The 13,522-nt window shown below is 36.3% G+C and overlaps 2 protein-coding genes across 2 annotated transcripts; both read left to right on the plus strand.

Moving 5' to 3' along the window:
- Positions 1 to 1,600: 1,600 nt before the first annotated feature.
- LOC141900304 (venom allergen 5-like) lies at positions 1,601 to 4,988 on the plus strand. The gene is made up of 9 exons (XM_074787131.1): positions 1,601 to 1,941; positions 2,916 to 3,070; positions 3,168 to 3,258; positions 3,585 to 3,679; positions 3,853 to 3,947; positions 4,132 to 4,164; positions 4,297 to 4,404; positions 4,489 to 4,593; positions 4,766 to 4,988. The coding sequence occupies exons 1-9, from the start codon at positions 1,771 to 1,773 to the stop codon at positions 4,822 to 4,824; spliced, it is 912 nt and encodes a 303-aa protein (XP_074643232.1). The 5' UTR covers positions 1,601 to 1,770; the 3' UTR covers positions 4,825 to 4,988.
- A 1,934-nt stretch (positions 4,989 to 6,922) lies between these two features.
- LOC141899562 (sodium/potassium/calcium exchanger 5-like) lies at positions 6,923 to 11,564 on the plus strand. The gene is made up of 9 exons (XM_074785936.1): positions 6,923 to 7,061; positions 7,179 to 7,416; positions 7,957 to 8,151; positions 8,580 to 8,663; positions 8,751 to 8,854; positions 9,197 to 9,297; positions 9,717 to 9,967; positions 10,415 to 10,762; positions 11,059 to 11,564. Exons 2-9 carry the CDS (start codon positions 7,182 to 7,184, stop codon positions 11,376 to 11,378), a joined length of 1,638 nt encoding a protein of 545 aa, XP_074642037.1. The 5' UTR covers positions 6,923 to 7,061; positions 7,179 to 7,181; the 3' UTR covers positions 11,379 to 11,564.
- Positions 11,565 to 13,522: the final 1,958 nt, after the last annotated feature.

A 13,522-nucleotide genomic window follows, 5' to 3' on the forward strand; every position in this document is an offset into this window, starting at 1 on the left:
ATTTGAATCTACATCTTTGTCAAGCAAACTTACCCAATATCAAAAAGGTCCAACACAGTCTGTAGATAATTCGTAACATTGTTTTTGGTGCTGGTACAAGCCGGTTTTTCTGGCTTTTTCTGGCTTCAAAAACAATCAGTCCATTCGCATACAGTTCGCAAATACGTCTCTTAATCCGTTTGCGTTTTTGATTGAAAAATAAATCGACCAATGACTCAAAATTTCAAAGATTCTTCGTTAGAGCGCGATATCGCGTAAAATCAATCGAAACTATGTCTGGTTGGTAAGTGGTGTCAGACTCGCGATTGGCGCGACGTATTCAGGTATATCAGGTATTCTCGGCAGATGAATAAAAATGGACGACGGGGCTGCAAACCATCGATTGATTTGCGTTGGCGCTAAAACAGTCTTTTATAATTCATATTTTCCAGGATATTGAACGTAAACGGAGATTGATGCGTGTTTCTCATTTGATTAGACCCCCGTTACGTATTTGTTAATAAAAAAAAAAATCACGTATATTTCGCAGTATCTCATGATGTGCCCGTCGAACTTTTGTTACATGCGAGAAAGACAATAACGAAGACGGTAAATTATCTTTCTATTTATTTCTTCCTCTTTAACTTTGTTTGCGTCAGTTTCTAATAGCAACGTCATCAATCATTTTTTGACAGTCGTGTCAATCGTGTGGAGGCCTTGAGTTTACTGTAAATAAATGGGAACTAAAACGTCTACTAATTTCAGATAACTGGATTCGTGTTTTCGGAAATGTTCGAGCACGATAATTTCCTACCATTTACCACATACAATGTCAAGCTTCTGTTGAGCAAATATTCTCCCTTACCACTAAAACCGCGCGTACGCTGTTAAATGAAAAAAATAATTAGGAAATCTCATTTTATCACATTTTAGGTCATTTTCTACAGCGATTTTTGGGAGAGTCTTGTCTCATGTATATTAGACAAACTGATTAATGTTTATATCCCGACAGCATTTTGTCTCGTTGTTGATACATTTTCAATGGTTTGGTTTAATTAAGTTTAATGACGCATTTACAGACAACGGACACAGAAAGAACCTCGTATAGGACGTCGCAGAAGAAAGTATATTTTGCAAGTTTATTGGTCATAAAACACATTAGATATTCTACAAAAATTTCACTTTCTCATTCCCTGAATGAATAGATCTTCAGAATGAAATAAAAACATCAAAAGTCATTCTCGATAAAACACACCTCCATAAAAACATAATTCTAGTAATCAATAGAAAACTCGTTCAGAATGTGTCATTTTTCATTATTCGTTTATAGTTTTACGACCGAATTGTAATATGGATATACTGCGGTGATTAAATACGGTTGATTAAACATAATCACTGTAGTTATTTTCCGTACTGATCATGACCTTTCGACGAAGTGGCTTTATCATTAACTTTCCCCCTAAAAATACAGTGCGGTGTGCGTTGTTGTAGACGAGATTGGATGTTGCAGACGCGAGTACCGAATGCGATGCGCGCGAACTGACACCCTATGGAGTTCATATTTTCTACATAGATCTGTGGTGTACTAGACTCGGTTTATTTTATGTTTCAACATGCACATACTTAAAACATCACGTGCTGAACAAATGTTCGATTGTCCAATCGTCCCGTAAAAAGAGATCTCATTTTTTTCTAAATCGACCAATCAGAAACGTAAATCGATTTGAACGGACTCATATAGGTCGATACCGAGGGCGATAGGTTTATCGTGGGCAGTGTCAAATTGAAGACATGTCGGTCCTAACTATCACTGTTCTCCTACTCGGCGTCTGTTGCTTGGGATCTCGGGTCAGCGGATACATGACGGATACAAAGCGCCAGGAATTGTTAGACGAGCACAACCGACTCCGAGCAGAATTACACAGATATGGACTCCCCTGGGCTTCAAACATGAAGGCATTGGTGAGAAAACATTTTAAACGTTTCAAAGTTCGACATTGAACGCTTTATTGATGTATTTGATGTATAATACACCGGCATGTTTCATTTCTTCTTTCTGTATTACATGTAAAGCTTCTTTAACGAAATGAAAGTTAGACAAATCTTATGTTTCTAATTTTTCTAAAGAGCATTTTGATTCGAGTATTCTGCATCGTGTTAATCGGATGTTTGAGCCAATAGTGATTTTTCGATTCCGCGGCATTTTCTAAATACATTTCTTTCTAAATTGTTCTAAATATGTAAACATGTATTCCCGAAATATTTTCAATATTTTCATTTGTCAAATGATACAAATACACATCTCTAAAATTGTTCTTCTCGCATACAAATCGTGAACACAAATCATTGTACACGAATCCTTAAAGCTACAGCATTCGGGATGAAGAATATATACGCATAAGAATCATTCGATCGTATATAATAGGCCAGTATCGAAAGGTATTGATATTGTAACCACCCGAAATATATCTAAACTGCTAATAAACTTTTTAGTTAGTCTATAATAATTGTGGAACCTTTATGAGGTATACACAAATTAATCTTCAAGGCATAAATCTGATTTAATAGCGTGAAACACGTGTGATAATTGCGAAAAACAAATATGCAATTTCCGCTTATTTCAAGAATCTCGTATGGCACGAAATATTCTATTATATTAATGCAAAATAATTGATTACGAGTAAATATCATAGGCCCTTTAATAACAATTATGTAAACAGAATTATTTAGAAATTATCCAGAAACCTTTCGATGTAAATCCTGTAAATTACAGTCACGACCCACGATACAGAAGAGTTGATATTTTTATAGGGTTTTATTACGACCATCGACGGTTTTTATCTTTCAAATAAGAACTTTTTAATATTGTTGTTAGTCAAATAGCGTAAGCAAATTGATAATTTTGCTTCAGTAAATATGAACATCTTTATTTCTAGGAATGGGACGACCGCGCTGAGTATAGTGCGTTTCTATGGGCGAAACGCTGCATATACAGACACGACACCGATTCTCAGAGACGGTTTAAACCATATTCACAAGTTGGACAGAATTATTTCATTCTTCCCCCTGATTACAAAGGAACACTGAAAGGGTGCGTATAGACTACTAGATATATATAAAGTGGAAACATCAGAGATAAAGCGATACAATATCATTGCTAACGATTTTCGATAACTCTAAATTTTCAGACTCGTGAAAGCTTGGTTTGATGAGTATAAAGATTACGATTCTGCATCCAATACATGCACATCCGGTAAAGAATGTGGTCATTATCTTCAGGTAAACGCAAAGATTTGAATCAATTGCAAATAGTTACAATAAGTGGACACCTCGATTATATATTTATGCTCTATGAAACCGTCCTAGGTACGTGAGATAAAAAATATTTTTGATATTCTGATAAAATAGCTCAAAATAAAGTCTCCATGATCTGATCGAAGCTATGACTTCCTCTGAGATATCATGTCTCAGAATGAAATAATTGCCAAAAGTTTGGCGATTTCATTTGGAGATATTATTTCGGAATTAATTCCAAAAATATTCTCTATCTCATGTCACCAGGACGTTTTCGTTTGTCTACTGCATTGATTTTTACGGGTTTACAGGTTGTCTGGGCTAATACACAATATGTAGGCTGCTATGACCAGGAGGTATGCAGTAAAGATAAAAAACGATTCATCGTATGCAATTATGTCTCCAGGTATTAAAATCCAACTTTGATTTCGATGTCTTTAAACTATATGTGCATTTAATGAATGTTCTCGTTAATCAAATTTCCAGTTGATAATCTATACTTTCTATTTGGGACTAGATTTTTTTTAGTTATTCTCACTCAGTACAATCAATAACAGTTGCGTTGTTTTGGTTTGATAGGGGTTACCTTAAGAATGTAAAACCATATAAAACTGGTAGATGGTGTTCTGCCTGCCCAGCCGGTTATGGATTTTGTCTTGATGGGAGATTGTGTGGTGAGTTTCAGCTTCCGGACAAAATCTTTCTTTATTCCTTGAGCATCACGCATACAGCAAAAAAAAAACATCGAAATAAAAAGCAACTTCTTGTGCTCTTAGGCCTTCGATCACTGAGCAAAATACATGTGTGCATTGAATTCGTTTGACTTTAAAACAACGATCGACTGATTTTCGATTTCAGTTCGGAGGGAAGTTTGTGATACAACAGATGGTAGTAAGCATATATTGTTTAAGCACCTACTTCCAAAAGTTCAAGAATGTTTATTTCAATTTGATATTTGGAATTTTTCGCTCGATATGAAATTCTCGATATCAAAATAAAATACAAATTATTTCATTGTTACAGCGTGTAAATGTAGTTTGAGAGCGTCAAGTTGCAAAAATGGAGGCGTGTTTGATCCATACGATTGCGTTTGTAAATGCTCAGAAGGATGGTATGGGCGAGTCTGTGAAAGTAAGACCATGCGATAAAATAAATTATTTCCGTCAGAATTGAATTAAATTGATGATCGAATTTGATCGAATGGTTTTTTTGTAGAGGAATGTAAAGACCGTTATTACGGATACTGCAAAGAGTCTAAACATTGCTACACCGGTTACTACTCCGACCAGTATTTTTGTCGAAAAACCTGTAAAAATTGCAGTAAGCATAACTCAACATAAATCTATTAGAAAACATTACGATAAAAACCGCAATGCCGTAAGCCGTTATACCAGCGTAAAATGCTTTATTAAAAATTATGCTTATTTATAGTAAATACGTCGAAAGGCACGAAAATGATTATAGCTTTATTAATAGAGGGCTATTTTTTCAGGGATTAAATACGATTGGCGTGCCCGCAATAAATATGATATCGTTACAAATGGGTATTGATGAAATACGTCATGATGGAAGGTCAAGGTCAGATTTAAACGGCTGAATGGAACGTTTGATGTCAAGGGTTACTGCGTATACCATTTTCCTATAAATATTCCTATTTGAATTCATTCTTTGTTCTTCGTAAGTTATTTTTGCCTCGGAATAATAAACAACAACGTCTTGCAAAACAAATTACTTATTCGTTTAGTTTTTGATTTTTGAAATTAATCTTGTTTTTTATGGGGCATCATATTGATGAAAAGACACTTGTTTTACGATATCCTTTTATCAATAATCCATCGTAAAAAAGACAGGGATTATCTTGTATCGATTAACAGCCACTCATTAATACTCGCGCGCGCAACAACGCCGAGGTTCACGTCAGAGACGGTCCTGGCGAGGATGGAATTTAACTTCAACTGCATTTACATCCGCACAAAACTAACATCGATAATAACTGAGCAAACTCTCCTATGAAAGAGTCGATGAATATTGTGCGCGCGTTTATTTGATATTTCTGGACAACTTACTGTAAACGTTTAGTTGGTTGACGACAAAATCCCAACTGGGTTTGATCCTTAATCGTAGATGAACTAGTTACTGGTTAGCAAGTATTACGTACGATCACAGATCAGAGAAATGCCTATTTGTTGGCGCTTAGAAACTGTGAAAGAAGCGGTTGCATCAGGGACAGATGATCAAACTCAATCAACCATCGATGATTCTCGTAATCTAGACTTGAATAACGTAAGTCAAAAATTGATTATCGATTCAAAGAATGTGACTCTTCACGCGTATCAGGTCACAAATTACGAGCTAGTGTCGAACCTTACACATCCGGATTCTACCTTCGAAAATTTGACCTTCATGACGTCACAGCGTTCCGACGACATGGACGATAGTGTTTTGACAAGCGAGCTGCGGGTTATTAAAGTAACGGTACTATGCGTCGTTGTTTTGGCGTTAGTTTTAATTTCGTGTCGAATGATGTTAAAAAATGTGTCCAGACACATGGTACAAATGAAAGATGGCCACGATGGAAATCCAGGTGGTAATCCGTCTCTTTTAGCTTGAAACATGGAAAATATTCAACTTGAATCTAGCTAACCGAATGGAATGGCTCGTCGTATCTATCACTGGATTTTTCCTATTTCTGGAAATCGTATTGATTCGATTATGCAATCAAGCATAAGAAAAGAAGGTATTGTCTTAAACGATAGTCAGAGTAAGTGTCGTACGACTAACAAACGTTGCAGGCTCACTTAGCAAGACATGTATTCTCTGACAATTATCAACGTGGAGTATTTTGTATGATAATACGTAAATAATCCATTGTTCTCACATCATTAATCCATTAAAAATGTATTTCATTATTGAGATAAAAGATATAATATGATGATAGAAATATAATATGTTCAGTGATTATTCCATTTTTGAGAGCTTGCTGTTAACTAGGGAAAACATACGTACTATCATGAAATTACGTATTTATGTGATGCTGAGTATTCGAGGGCCCTCGAGATAGAGAATACCTAGCCCAGGTTTGATTAATCGCCGTTGATTAAAAATCCGTTCGGATGTGTTTAGATAACTGTGTCAATAATCGCTGCTCCTACCGCTTCGAGTAATTTCTCTCGAATAGCGAGCAATCTGCTCTGTTTATCTGCACGTCTCGCCTGTACCACCCGCGAGTCAGACGCTCTTCCGCGCCAATGAATTAACCCAATTACAACCGAACAGACTCTGATTAAAAACTACAATTTCATAAACAACTTGAAATTACCTGCGAAAAAATTACGAAGAATACTAATTATGAATGCTTGAATAATGTCTGTTCCGATTTGGTAGTCCATTGCTTTTCGCAGAAAATCCAATCGATTATATTTTCGAATAAAAGAAATGCGTATATTCCTATTTTTTCGCTTTGCTTTTGTAAACGATGGAAATCAGGTCTTGAAAAATGTGTTATATATAAACGTACGTAAGTAATATATAGATGTACATATTCTTTGAGGTTTGATATCCATGTATGCGATATCATGTAAACACGATATGTACCGTATATCATGCTTATCATCTACTGTGACGTCGAATAAGTTGAGCGAAAAATGGACAGAGCATGATAAGTGTGACTTATGTTGAAATCTATTAGATCACTAGGTCTGGTAATCTTTGACACTATAGACCCCGGCATTACAAACCTTGTTTACAGAATTACTAATAGTGGTGAGACAAGACGGCAAGGTTAAAAGGTAGGTACTTTATAGTAATGTAACACGATTGCGAGAATCCGGCGAGAATCCGGATTTAGTACGGCGTTATCATGACTTAACATCTTTCTTCGAAACTGGTGCTCGGCTATATTCTAGGCGATGGATGTGGAAAGGGCAACTGATATTGCAGTCATATATAATTTCGTATCTTCCCCCACCGAACCAGAGAGCTTGGACAAAGCGACCTGGAAATCTCGACGGCAACGACGGCGTTATGGGGTTTGGAAGTTGGCGCTCGTGTTGTTATCTTACATAGGATTCAGTTGTTTTTATGGTTTTATATACTCAATACATTCAGCAAATGAACCGGTTAATACAGAAACAACATATCAAGGTATTTGTTTATCATTATGAATATATCGCATTTTTATAACCGGATCGAAAGACGATAAAGCCCGCCGCACACGTCATAACGTTTGTTTCGCCAAAACAGAAAACGCGTTTTTCACAAAACGTTTTTCGTAAAACGTTTTGCCCGCAAACGATAAAACGTTCAACGAACACGGGACGAAAAACGTTTTCGACTACACAAAACGTTTTTCGCAAATCAAGTAGTGCTTGAATCGTGAAAAAGGTTTTTTCAAGCAATTTTTCAAGGGGAAAAAAAACGTTTTTTCGATGCGGCGGGTTTTAATAAGAATGAATAAATTGCGTTTGTAAACGATATGTTTGTGAGGGCAAGTCAATCAAATGTCTAACGAATATTTCAAAGAATTAAACATCAAATTCAAGAAAAACTTCGAATTTTCGTAATTAGTTTCGACTACGAGCAATTATCTCAACATTCCGAGATGATTGCTCGTAGGTTTTTCAAATTAAATGTAAAATTTGTTTCAGTGCGGATCGTGAAACGTTTTATTCGTTTTATATACAGGTAGAATATTGTTATCGGATAAATTCAATTGTTCTCCGCGATCGATTGAAGAATTTCCACCAGACTTTTTCACCGAAGAGCAAAGAAAGGCAGGCGGCGTATTCGTGCATTTTCTCATCGCGTTCTATATGTGCGGAGCTCTGGCGATTGTCTGTGACGACTATTTCGTCTCCTCTCTGGAGGGAATATGTGAACGTGCGTATAAAGAGAATTACATGTTTTCTTGATTTCAACAGATATCACTGAGGAGCTTCTTTATTTAAAAAATCGCATAACAATGCATGATGCGAGATAAGAATGCAATTATCTGCGCAGTCGGTCACCTTTCCGATTACAAAAATAAAGTTACCTACAGCCCTACATCAAAAAGAATGTCTGACAATTCTGACATTTGCGTAGTCCTCGGTAGATTTTGAGAATATGGTGCCATTATCTTTAGAACGAAAAGAGTTTAATACTATCAAGAATTGTACGTCCTCTTTTATGTATATTTCATACTATCATACCCTTAATTCCTCGTTGTTTGTTAAGATGTTCTCATTGATTGGGATTGTATCGGTTGAATCAAACTAGTGCGCTGTATGTTGTATTCATTAAACTACATTCATATTTTCATATTTCAGGAACTAAACTGAAACCTGATGTTGCTGGAGCCACTTTTATGGCAGCTGGGAGTTCAGCTCCAGAATTAGCAACTGCTGTTATAGGTAAACACTCGATTAGGACAACGACGAATTTATTTGATCGAGTTTACAATATAAAGTTTAATTATGAAAGAATGCATCTATTTTCAGGCGTATTCATAGCAAAAAGCGATGTTGGTGTCGGTACGATCGTCGGTTCAGCGGTGTTCAACATTTTATGCATTGTTGCTATTTGTGGTCTCTTCGCTGGTGCGGTATGTGTGACAAAATACGATAATACATTAAAGCACAAATTGAAACTAAAAGAAACAATTTCTATAATTCCCTGGTCGCAAAATCTGATCTTTACCTTTTTAACTGTTTATACAGTACGTAATGATAAGCGATAACCTTTTCAACACTCCGGGGATGACGTTTGTCTCTTAGGCCTGATCGCGTGACTTAAACACATAATTCATGCTGATTGATTTACAATACTGAAAAATTACTACATGTATCACATCACATTTAGTAAAAATTTTAGTTAATTTAGCCCAAGTATAAATTGTCATTTTCCTGCTAATTTGTTTAAAACTTTTTTCGTATGATATTCGCAGGTTATACAATTATCGTGGTGGCCTTTATTCAGAGATACATTTTGTTATATGATAAGTGTCGTGGCCCTTATTGTTATCATATACGACGAAGAAGTTCATTGGTACGTATTAAAGCTTAATGGACTTTACAGTATTTTGACGAATATTGCATTTGGTGAATAGCTAAAACCAAGCCAGTGACAGAATTTGTATCTTTATTCGCCGAATTTTGCATTGTGTACCAAAGGATGCGATGCGAAATCAAATGAATTCGCATGAATCAAGCATGCTATACACGTAGAACTATTATCGCCGGATTTTTAATCGACGACAATTGCTAATTTCGCCTAGTGTGTCACCAACGTCGAATTAATCGAATATAAATTTGTCGAAAAAAAAACACATCATTGTGATCATTATCGGCGATTTTATTCGCCTAAATATGTCAATCTTGGTCTCCCGAATTTAATCTCATTAATGATTCGCTGATGATATTCGCCCTGTCTGTCGCAAGTTTCACCCAATTATTTCTTATTTTTAGGTATGAGGGGGTGACGTGCCTGGCTTTGTATTTGTTATACATTATCCTGATGTATTTCAACACGGGATTGGAACGTTTTATGACGTCACACGTTCGTATGTGTGGTGTGGATTATTCGTACGCTGAACGACGAGTTTCTTCAGAAGAAAACACCGAAAGAACGGCTCTGTTATCGAGCGACAAAACTGTAGAAACTGAAACTACGTTCACATATAATATATCAAATCGTTACAAGAATGACTCGTCAACAGGTAAATTTGGAAAATTTGGAATGTATCTTACAATCGGAAAATTCTAAGAAGAAAAATTAACTTGAAAGTTTATTGATGCCTTGACACCGGCAGCCGGTCTAGCCCCCGATATATTGATGACGTAGTGCACATCTTTTCAAAAATTAAATAAATATTCAACTTTATCAAAAATAAAATAAGATTTATGAAATATATCTAATTACAAAACAAACGCAAAAATCGATGACGTATAGTGCACATCGAATTCACACTGAACCCATTAGATAACGCATACTAGCTATTAATGTATATGAACATCATTGTAACAGTTTTTACGCCGTCAAAAAATCTCCTCGTTTAAAACAACTTTGAGATACAAATATAATGTTCCTTCACCGAAGAACTGGAAAGATGACAGTTGCATATCTGGAGATAAATTGAATCAGTTTTTTTTGTATTTACTTTCAGCTGATTACAAAGGAGATTTTCGTTCATTCGATGCCGAATTTGAATCGCCGTGGACGATTCCCGAATCGTTCCTATCCAGATGTTTTTTCGTCAGTATGGCGCCGGTTAATCTATGTCTGTTTATAACGGTTCCCGACTGCCGTCGTCCGGGGATTTGGCGACATTTGTTTCTCCTCACATTCACTATGTCGGTAGTTTGGATAGGGGTTTTTTCTTACGTGTTAGTCTGGATGGTGACAGTGATTGGTGATACTTTGGGTATACCCGATACAGTAATGGGATTAACGCTGCTAGCAGCCGGCACCAGTGTCCCTGATGCTCTTGCCGGTTTATTCGTGGCTAGAGACGGTAAGCATGATAATCACCATTAATAAGACATTGTATCCGTGTTGCGACGATAATGAAAAGAGAATCCCACAATTATAACGGAAAAATAAAGTCCAAAAATGTTTCCTTGAACTAGTAGTTTATTCGATGTTTCGACTGTATTCTAGTGGGATTCTCTTTTTTTCGGCATAATAATAATAACAATAATAATAATACTATTTAACAATAATATTCATCTCAATATCAATTACACGTAATATAAAGCTTTTGCAATTATCAAAAAATTATTAGAATACAGACAGTTGAATTTCTTACAGGTCTGGGAGACATGGCTGTGTCAAACGCGGTTGGCAGCAACATTTTCGACATCTTAGTTTGTCTCGGTTTACCATGGTTTCTACGGACGGTTCTGATAGACCCGAACGATATTGTGCCAATAAACAGTTCAGGATTACTTTATTCTTCGATAGCCTTACTTTCAACGGTATTTCTGTTGATTATCGTAGTTATCTTGAATCGATGGAAAATGGACAAGAAATTGGGCGTTACATTTTTGATAATATACGCAGTGGTGATATCGCTGGCGTGTCTGTTCGAGTTGAACATATTCGGCGATTTTAACCCACCTCAATGTTAGCATCGTTCTCCACCACATCCCGACGACATGAGTTAAGTTTGAAATTCAGCAGCTGCGCCCGTACAATTTCTTTTTGGAACTGGATTTATCAAATGTATTCAACGTTATCTTGTTCATTGAACATGTATATCACATATATAAAAGTCTCCGGTTAATGTATTGTGTTATTTTGAATATAGTTTAGAACAACAATTCTGTTTTGATCGTTAGTATTTTTGAGCATCTACAGGTCTTACAAAAAGGATTCGATTCGTCACAACAAGAATTATTAAAGAAACTATTTATTGCTTTTAGGGTTAAATTCTTTCTTTGAACAGCGAGTGAAATATATCTCCGATTCAAATCTTGATAGATGGCGAAACAAGCGCAATACATCCATGAAGCTGAAACGCTCGCCCATCAAGGGATTGGTTTAAGGTTAAATGTTAATCTAAAACAGTGTTCCTGATAGATAAACTCAGTGATTACTGTGAAAAGTTCGCCAACTGAAATTGGTTCCACTCTCATATCCGAGGCTATCCACGATCGTGAGGTTTCTCGCGTTTCGACGATGTTAATAAGATGTAATTCTGTACCAGTTTTTATCACGTCGTTTGACGGCGCAGACTGTCGTCTCCTCAAGGCCACAGCGACACACGCCTGCTTACTCGTAGACTTTAGTCTAATGTTAGTCTAGTGTTTTTGAAAAAAAAGAACTGCTGGCGCGACAATCTAACGAGCACGATAAATCTAAGATATGTTCGCTAAAACGTTAAGACGTGGGATATAATAAGCATTTTACGATACGTACGTATCTGAAATAAAATCTTTGTCGATAGGGAGCAGTATTAATGTATCAATAACAAAGACACATTACCTGCGATTCTCATCCATCAGTCCTTATCAATATCATTATGACATCACAGTTAATAATGTCTCGGGATAGTTTCCATGGGGTGATATTTCTTATACAACATTCAAAGATCAAAAAAAAAGTTTTAAAAAAATCTTTAGCTGTCATAGTAAACCGTGGGTTTAAAATAAAGTCATCGTCGTTTCGTTCGCCGTTTCATTTACTATTATCGATGTCCACGCGCTGATGTTGCGGTGTCAACACAGACCTTCCTGTGCGCTCTTTAGAACGCCAGATTTTTGATCGATAGTGTCCCGTTCTCGCGTATGAGAACATGTGGCGGATGTGACAATGGAAACGTCGTAGGCGTGATTCGTGATTAAGTCGATGAACTAAATGAAAAATTTCTCTGGAAACTGGAGCGTAGAATAATTAAAAATATAGCTGCAAAGCAGCGATAACGGGTTTTCTGGATGCATGTGATCGAAAGGAAAAATTAATTACCGGGTATTCGATGGAAAAAATGAAATGAGATGATTTGGATATTATCGGAGCAATCCTCTTTCTGGTTGAATGGTCATACCCCAGTATAGTCCCCCGTGATTTGGAAATTCTCGGAGCCCTCCTTTATTTACTTACTAAATGACGTCACAAACTGTTATTTCGCCGGTGCTTGTTGTCTAACAATTCAATTCAATTCTTTATTTACAGTAACCTAATAAGTAATTTTAAGTTTCAAATAGGATGGAAAGTACATTCAGACAATCTGTTGGTTCAGAGAGACCGTTATTGAAGTATCAATTTATACATTTCGTTTCGAAGCTGTCAGATGCCGAATCTGAATGAAGATGAATTTTATTTGACGAAATCGGCGGAAAATATATAATAATAATAATCAACAGAATTTCAAGAGGGTTTTCGACGAAAGTCAGAAAACCCTAAAAATTCGGTTGAAGCGGATGTAATGTCTAGCGTATCGTCTGCGTATACAATAGTATTCAATGTCTCGTAAATTGTCTTGTATATGTGTCTGTTTTGTAAACGGATAGAATATGCACGTGGCTTTGGTCGTGGGTGGATGTTCTAAGAACAAGCCATTAAGTATTCAAGTTGCTTTTATACCCCGAGGAGTGAAAACCGCTATTTTTTATGCTGTCAAGAAATTCTTTGTACTCGTGTTTGATATCTTTAAAACGGTGACATCTTTTTCCTCTAGCATTTCCAGGTTACCGTCCAAAATCAAACGAAGGCAAAGACATTTGATATTTATCGAGTCGGCAGTCCGTTGATCTTTTAAAATCGCGTAGGTTGT

Source organism: Tubulanus polymorphus, chromosome 2, assembly GCF_964204645.1.
Source record: "Tubulanus polymorphus chromosome 2, tnTubPoly1.2, whole genome shotgun sequence".
Lineage (NCBI taxonomy): Eukaryota > Metazoa > Nemertea > Palaeonemertea > Tubulaniformes > Tubulanidae > Tubulanus > Tubulanus polymorphus.

Bases quoted from the DNA above. Each gene is read 5' to 3' on its own strand.
- LOC141900304 (XM_074787131.1), top strand. From the start codon at position 1,771: ATGTCGGTCCTAACTATCACTGTTCTCCTACTCGGCGTCTGTTGCTTG. The intron at 1,942-2,915 runs GTGAGAAAACAT...CTTTATTTCTAG, and splicing joins CTTCAAACATGAAGGCATTG to GAATGGGACGACCGCGCTGA. The intron at 4,594-4,765 runs GTAAGCATAACT...CTATTTTTTCAG, and splicing joins AAAAACCTGTAAAAATTGCA to GGATTAAATACGATTGGCGT.
- LOC141899562 (XM_074785936.1), top strand. From the start codon at position 7,182: ATGGATGTGGAAAGGGCAACTGATATTGCAGTCATATATAATTTCGTA. The intron at 8,152-8,579 runs GTGCGTATAAAG...TTCATATTTCAG, and splicing joins TCTGGAGGGAATATGTGAAC to GAACTAAACTGAAACCTGAT. The intron at 9,968-10,414 runs GTAAATTTGGAA...ATTTACTTTCAG, and splicing joins CAAGAATGACTCGTCAACAG to CTGATTACAAAGGAGATTTT.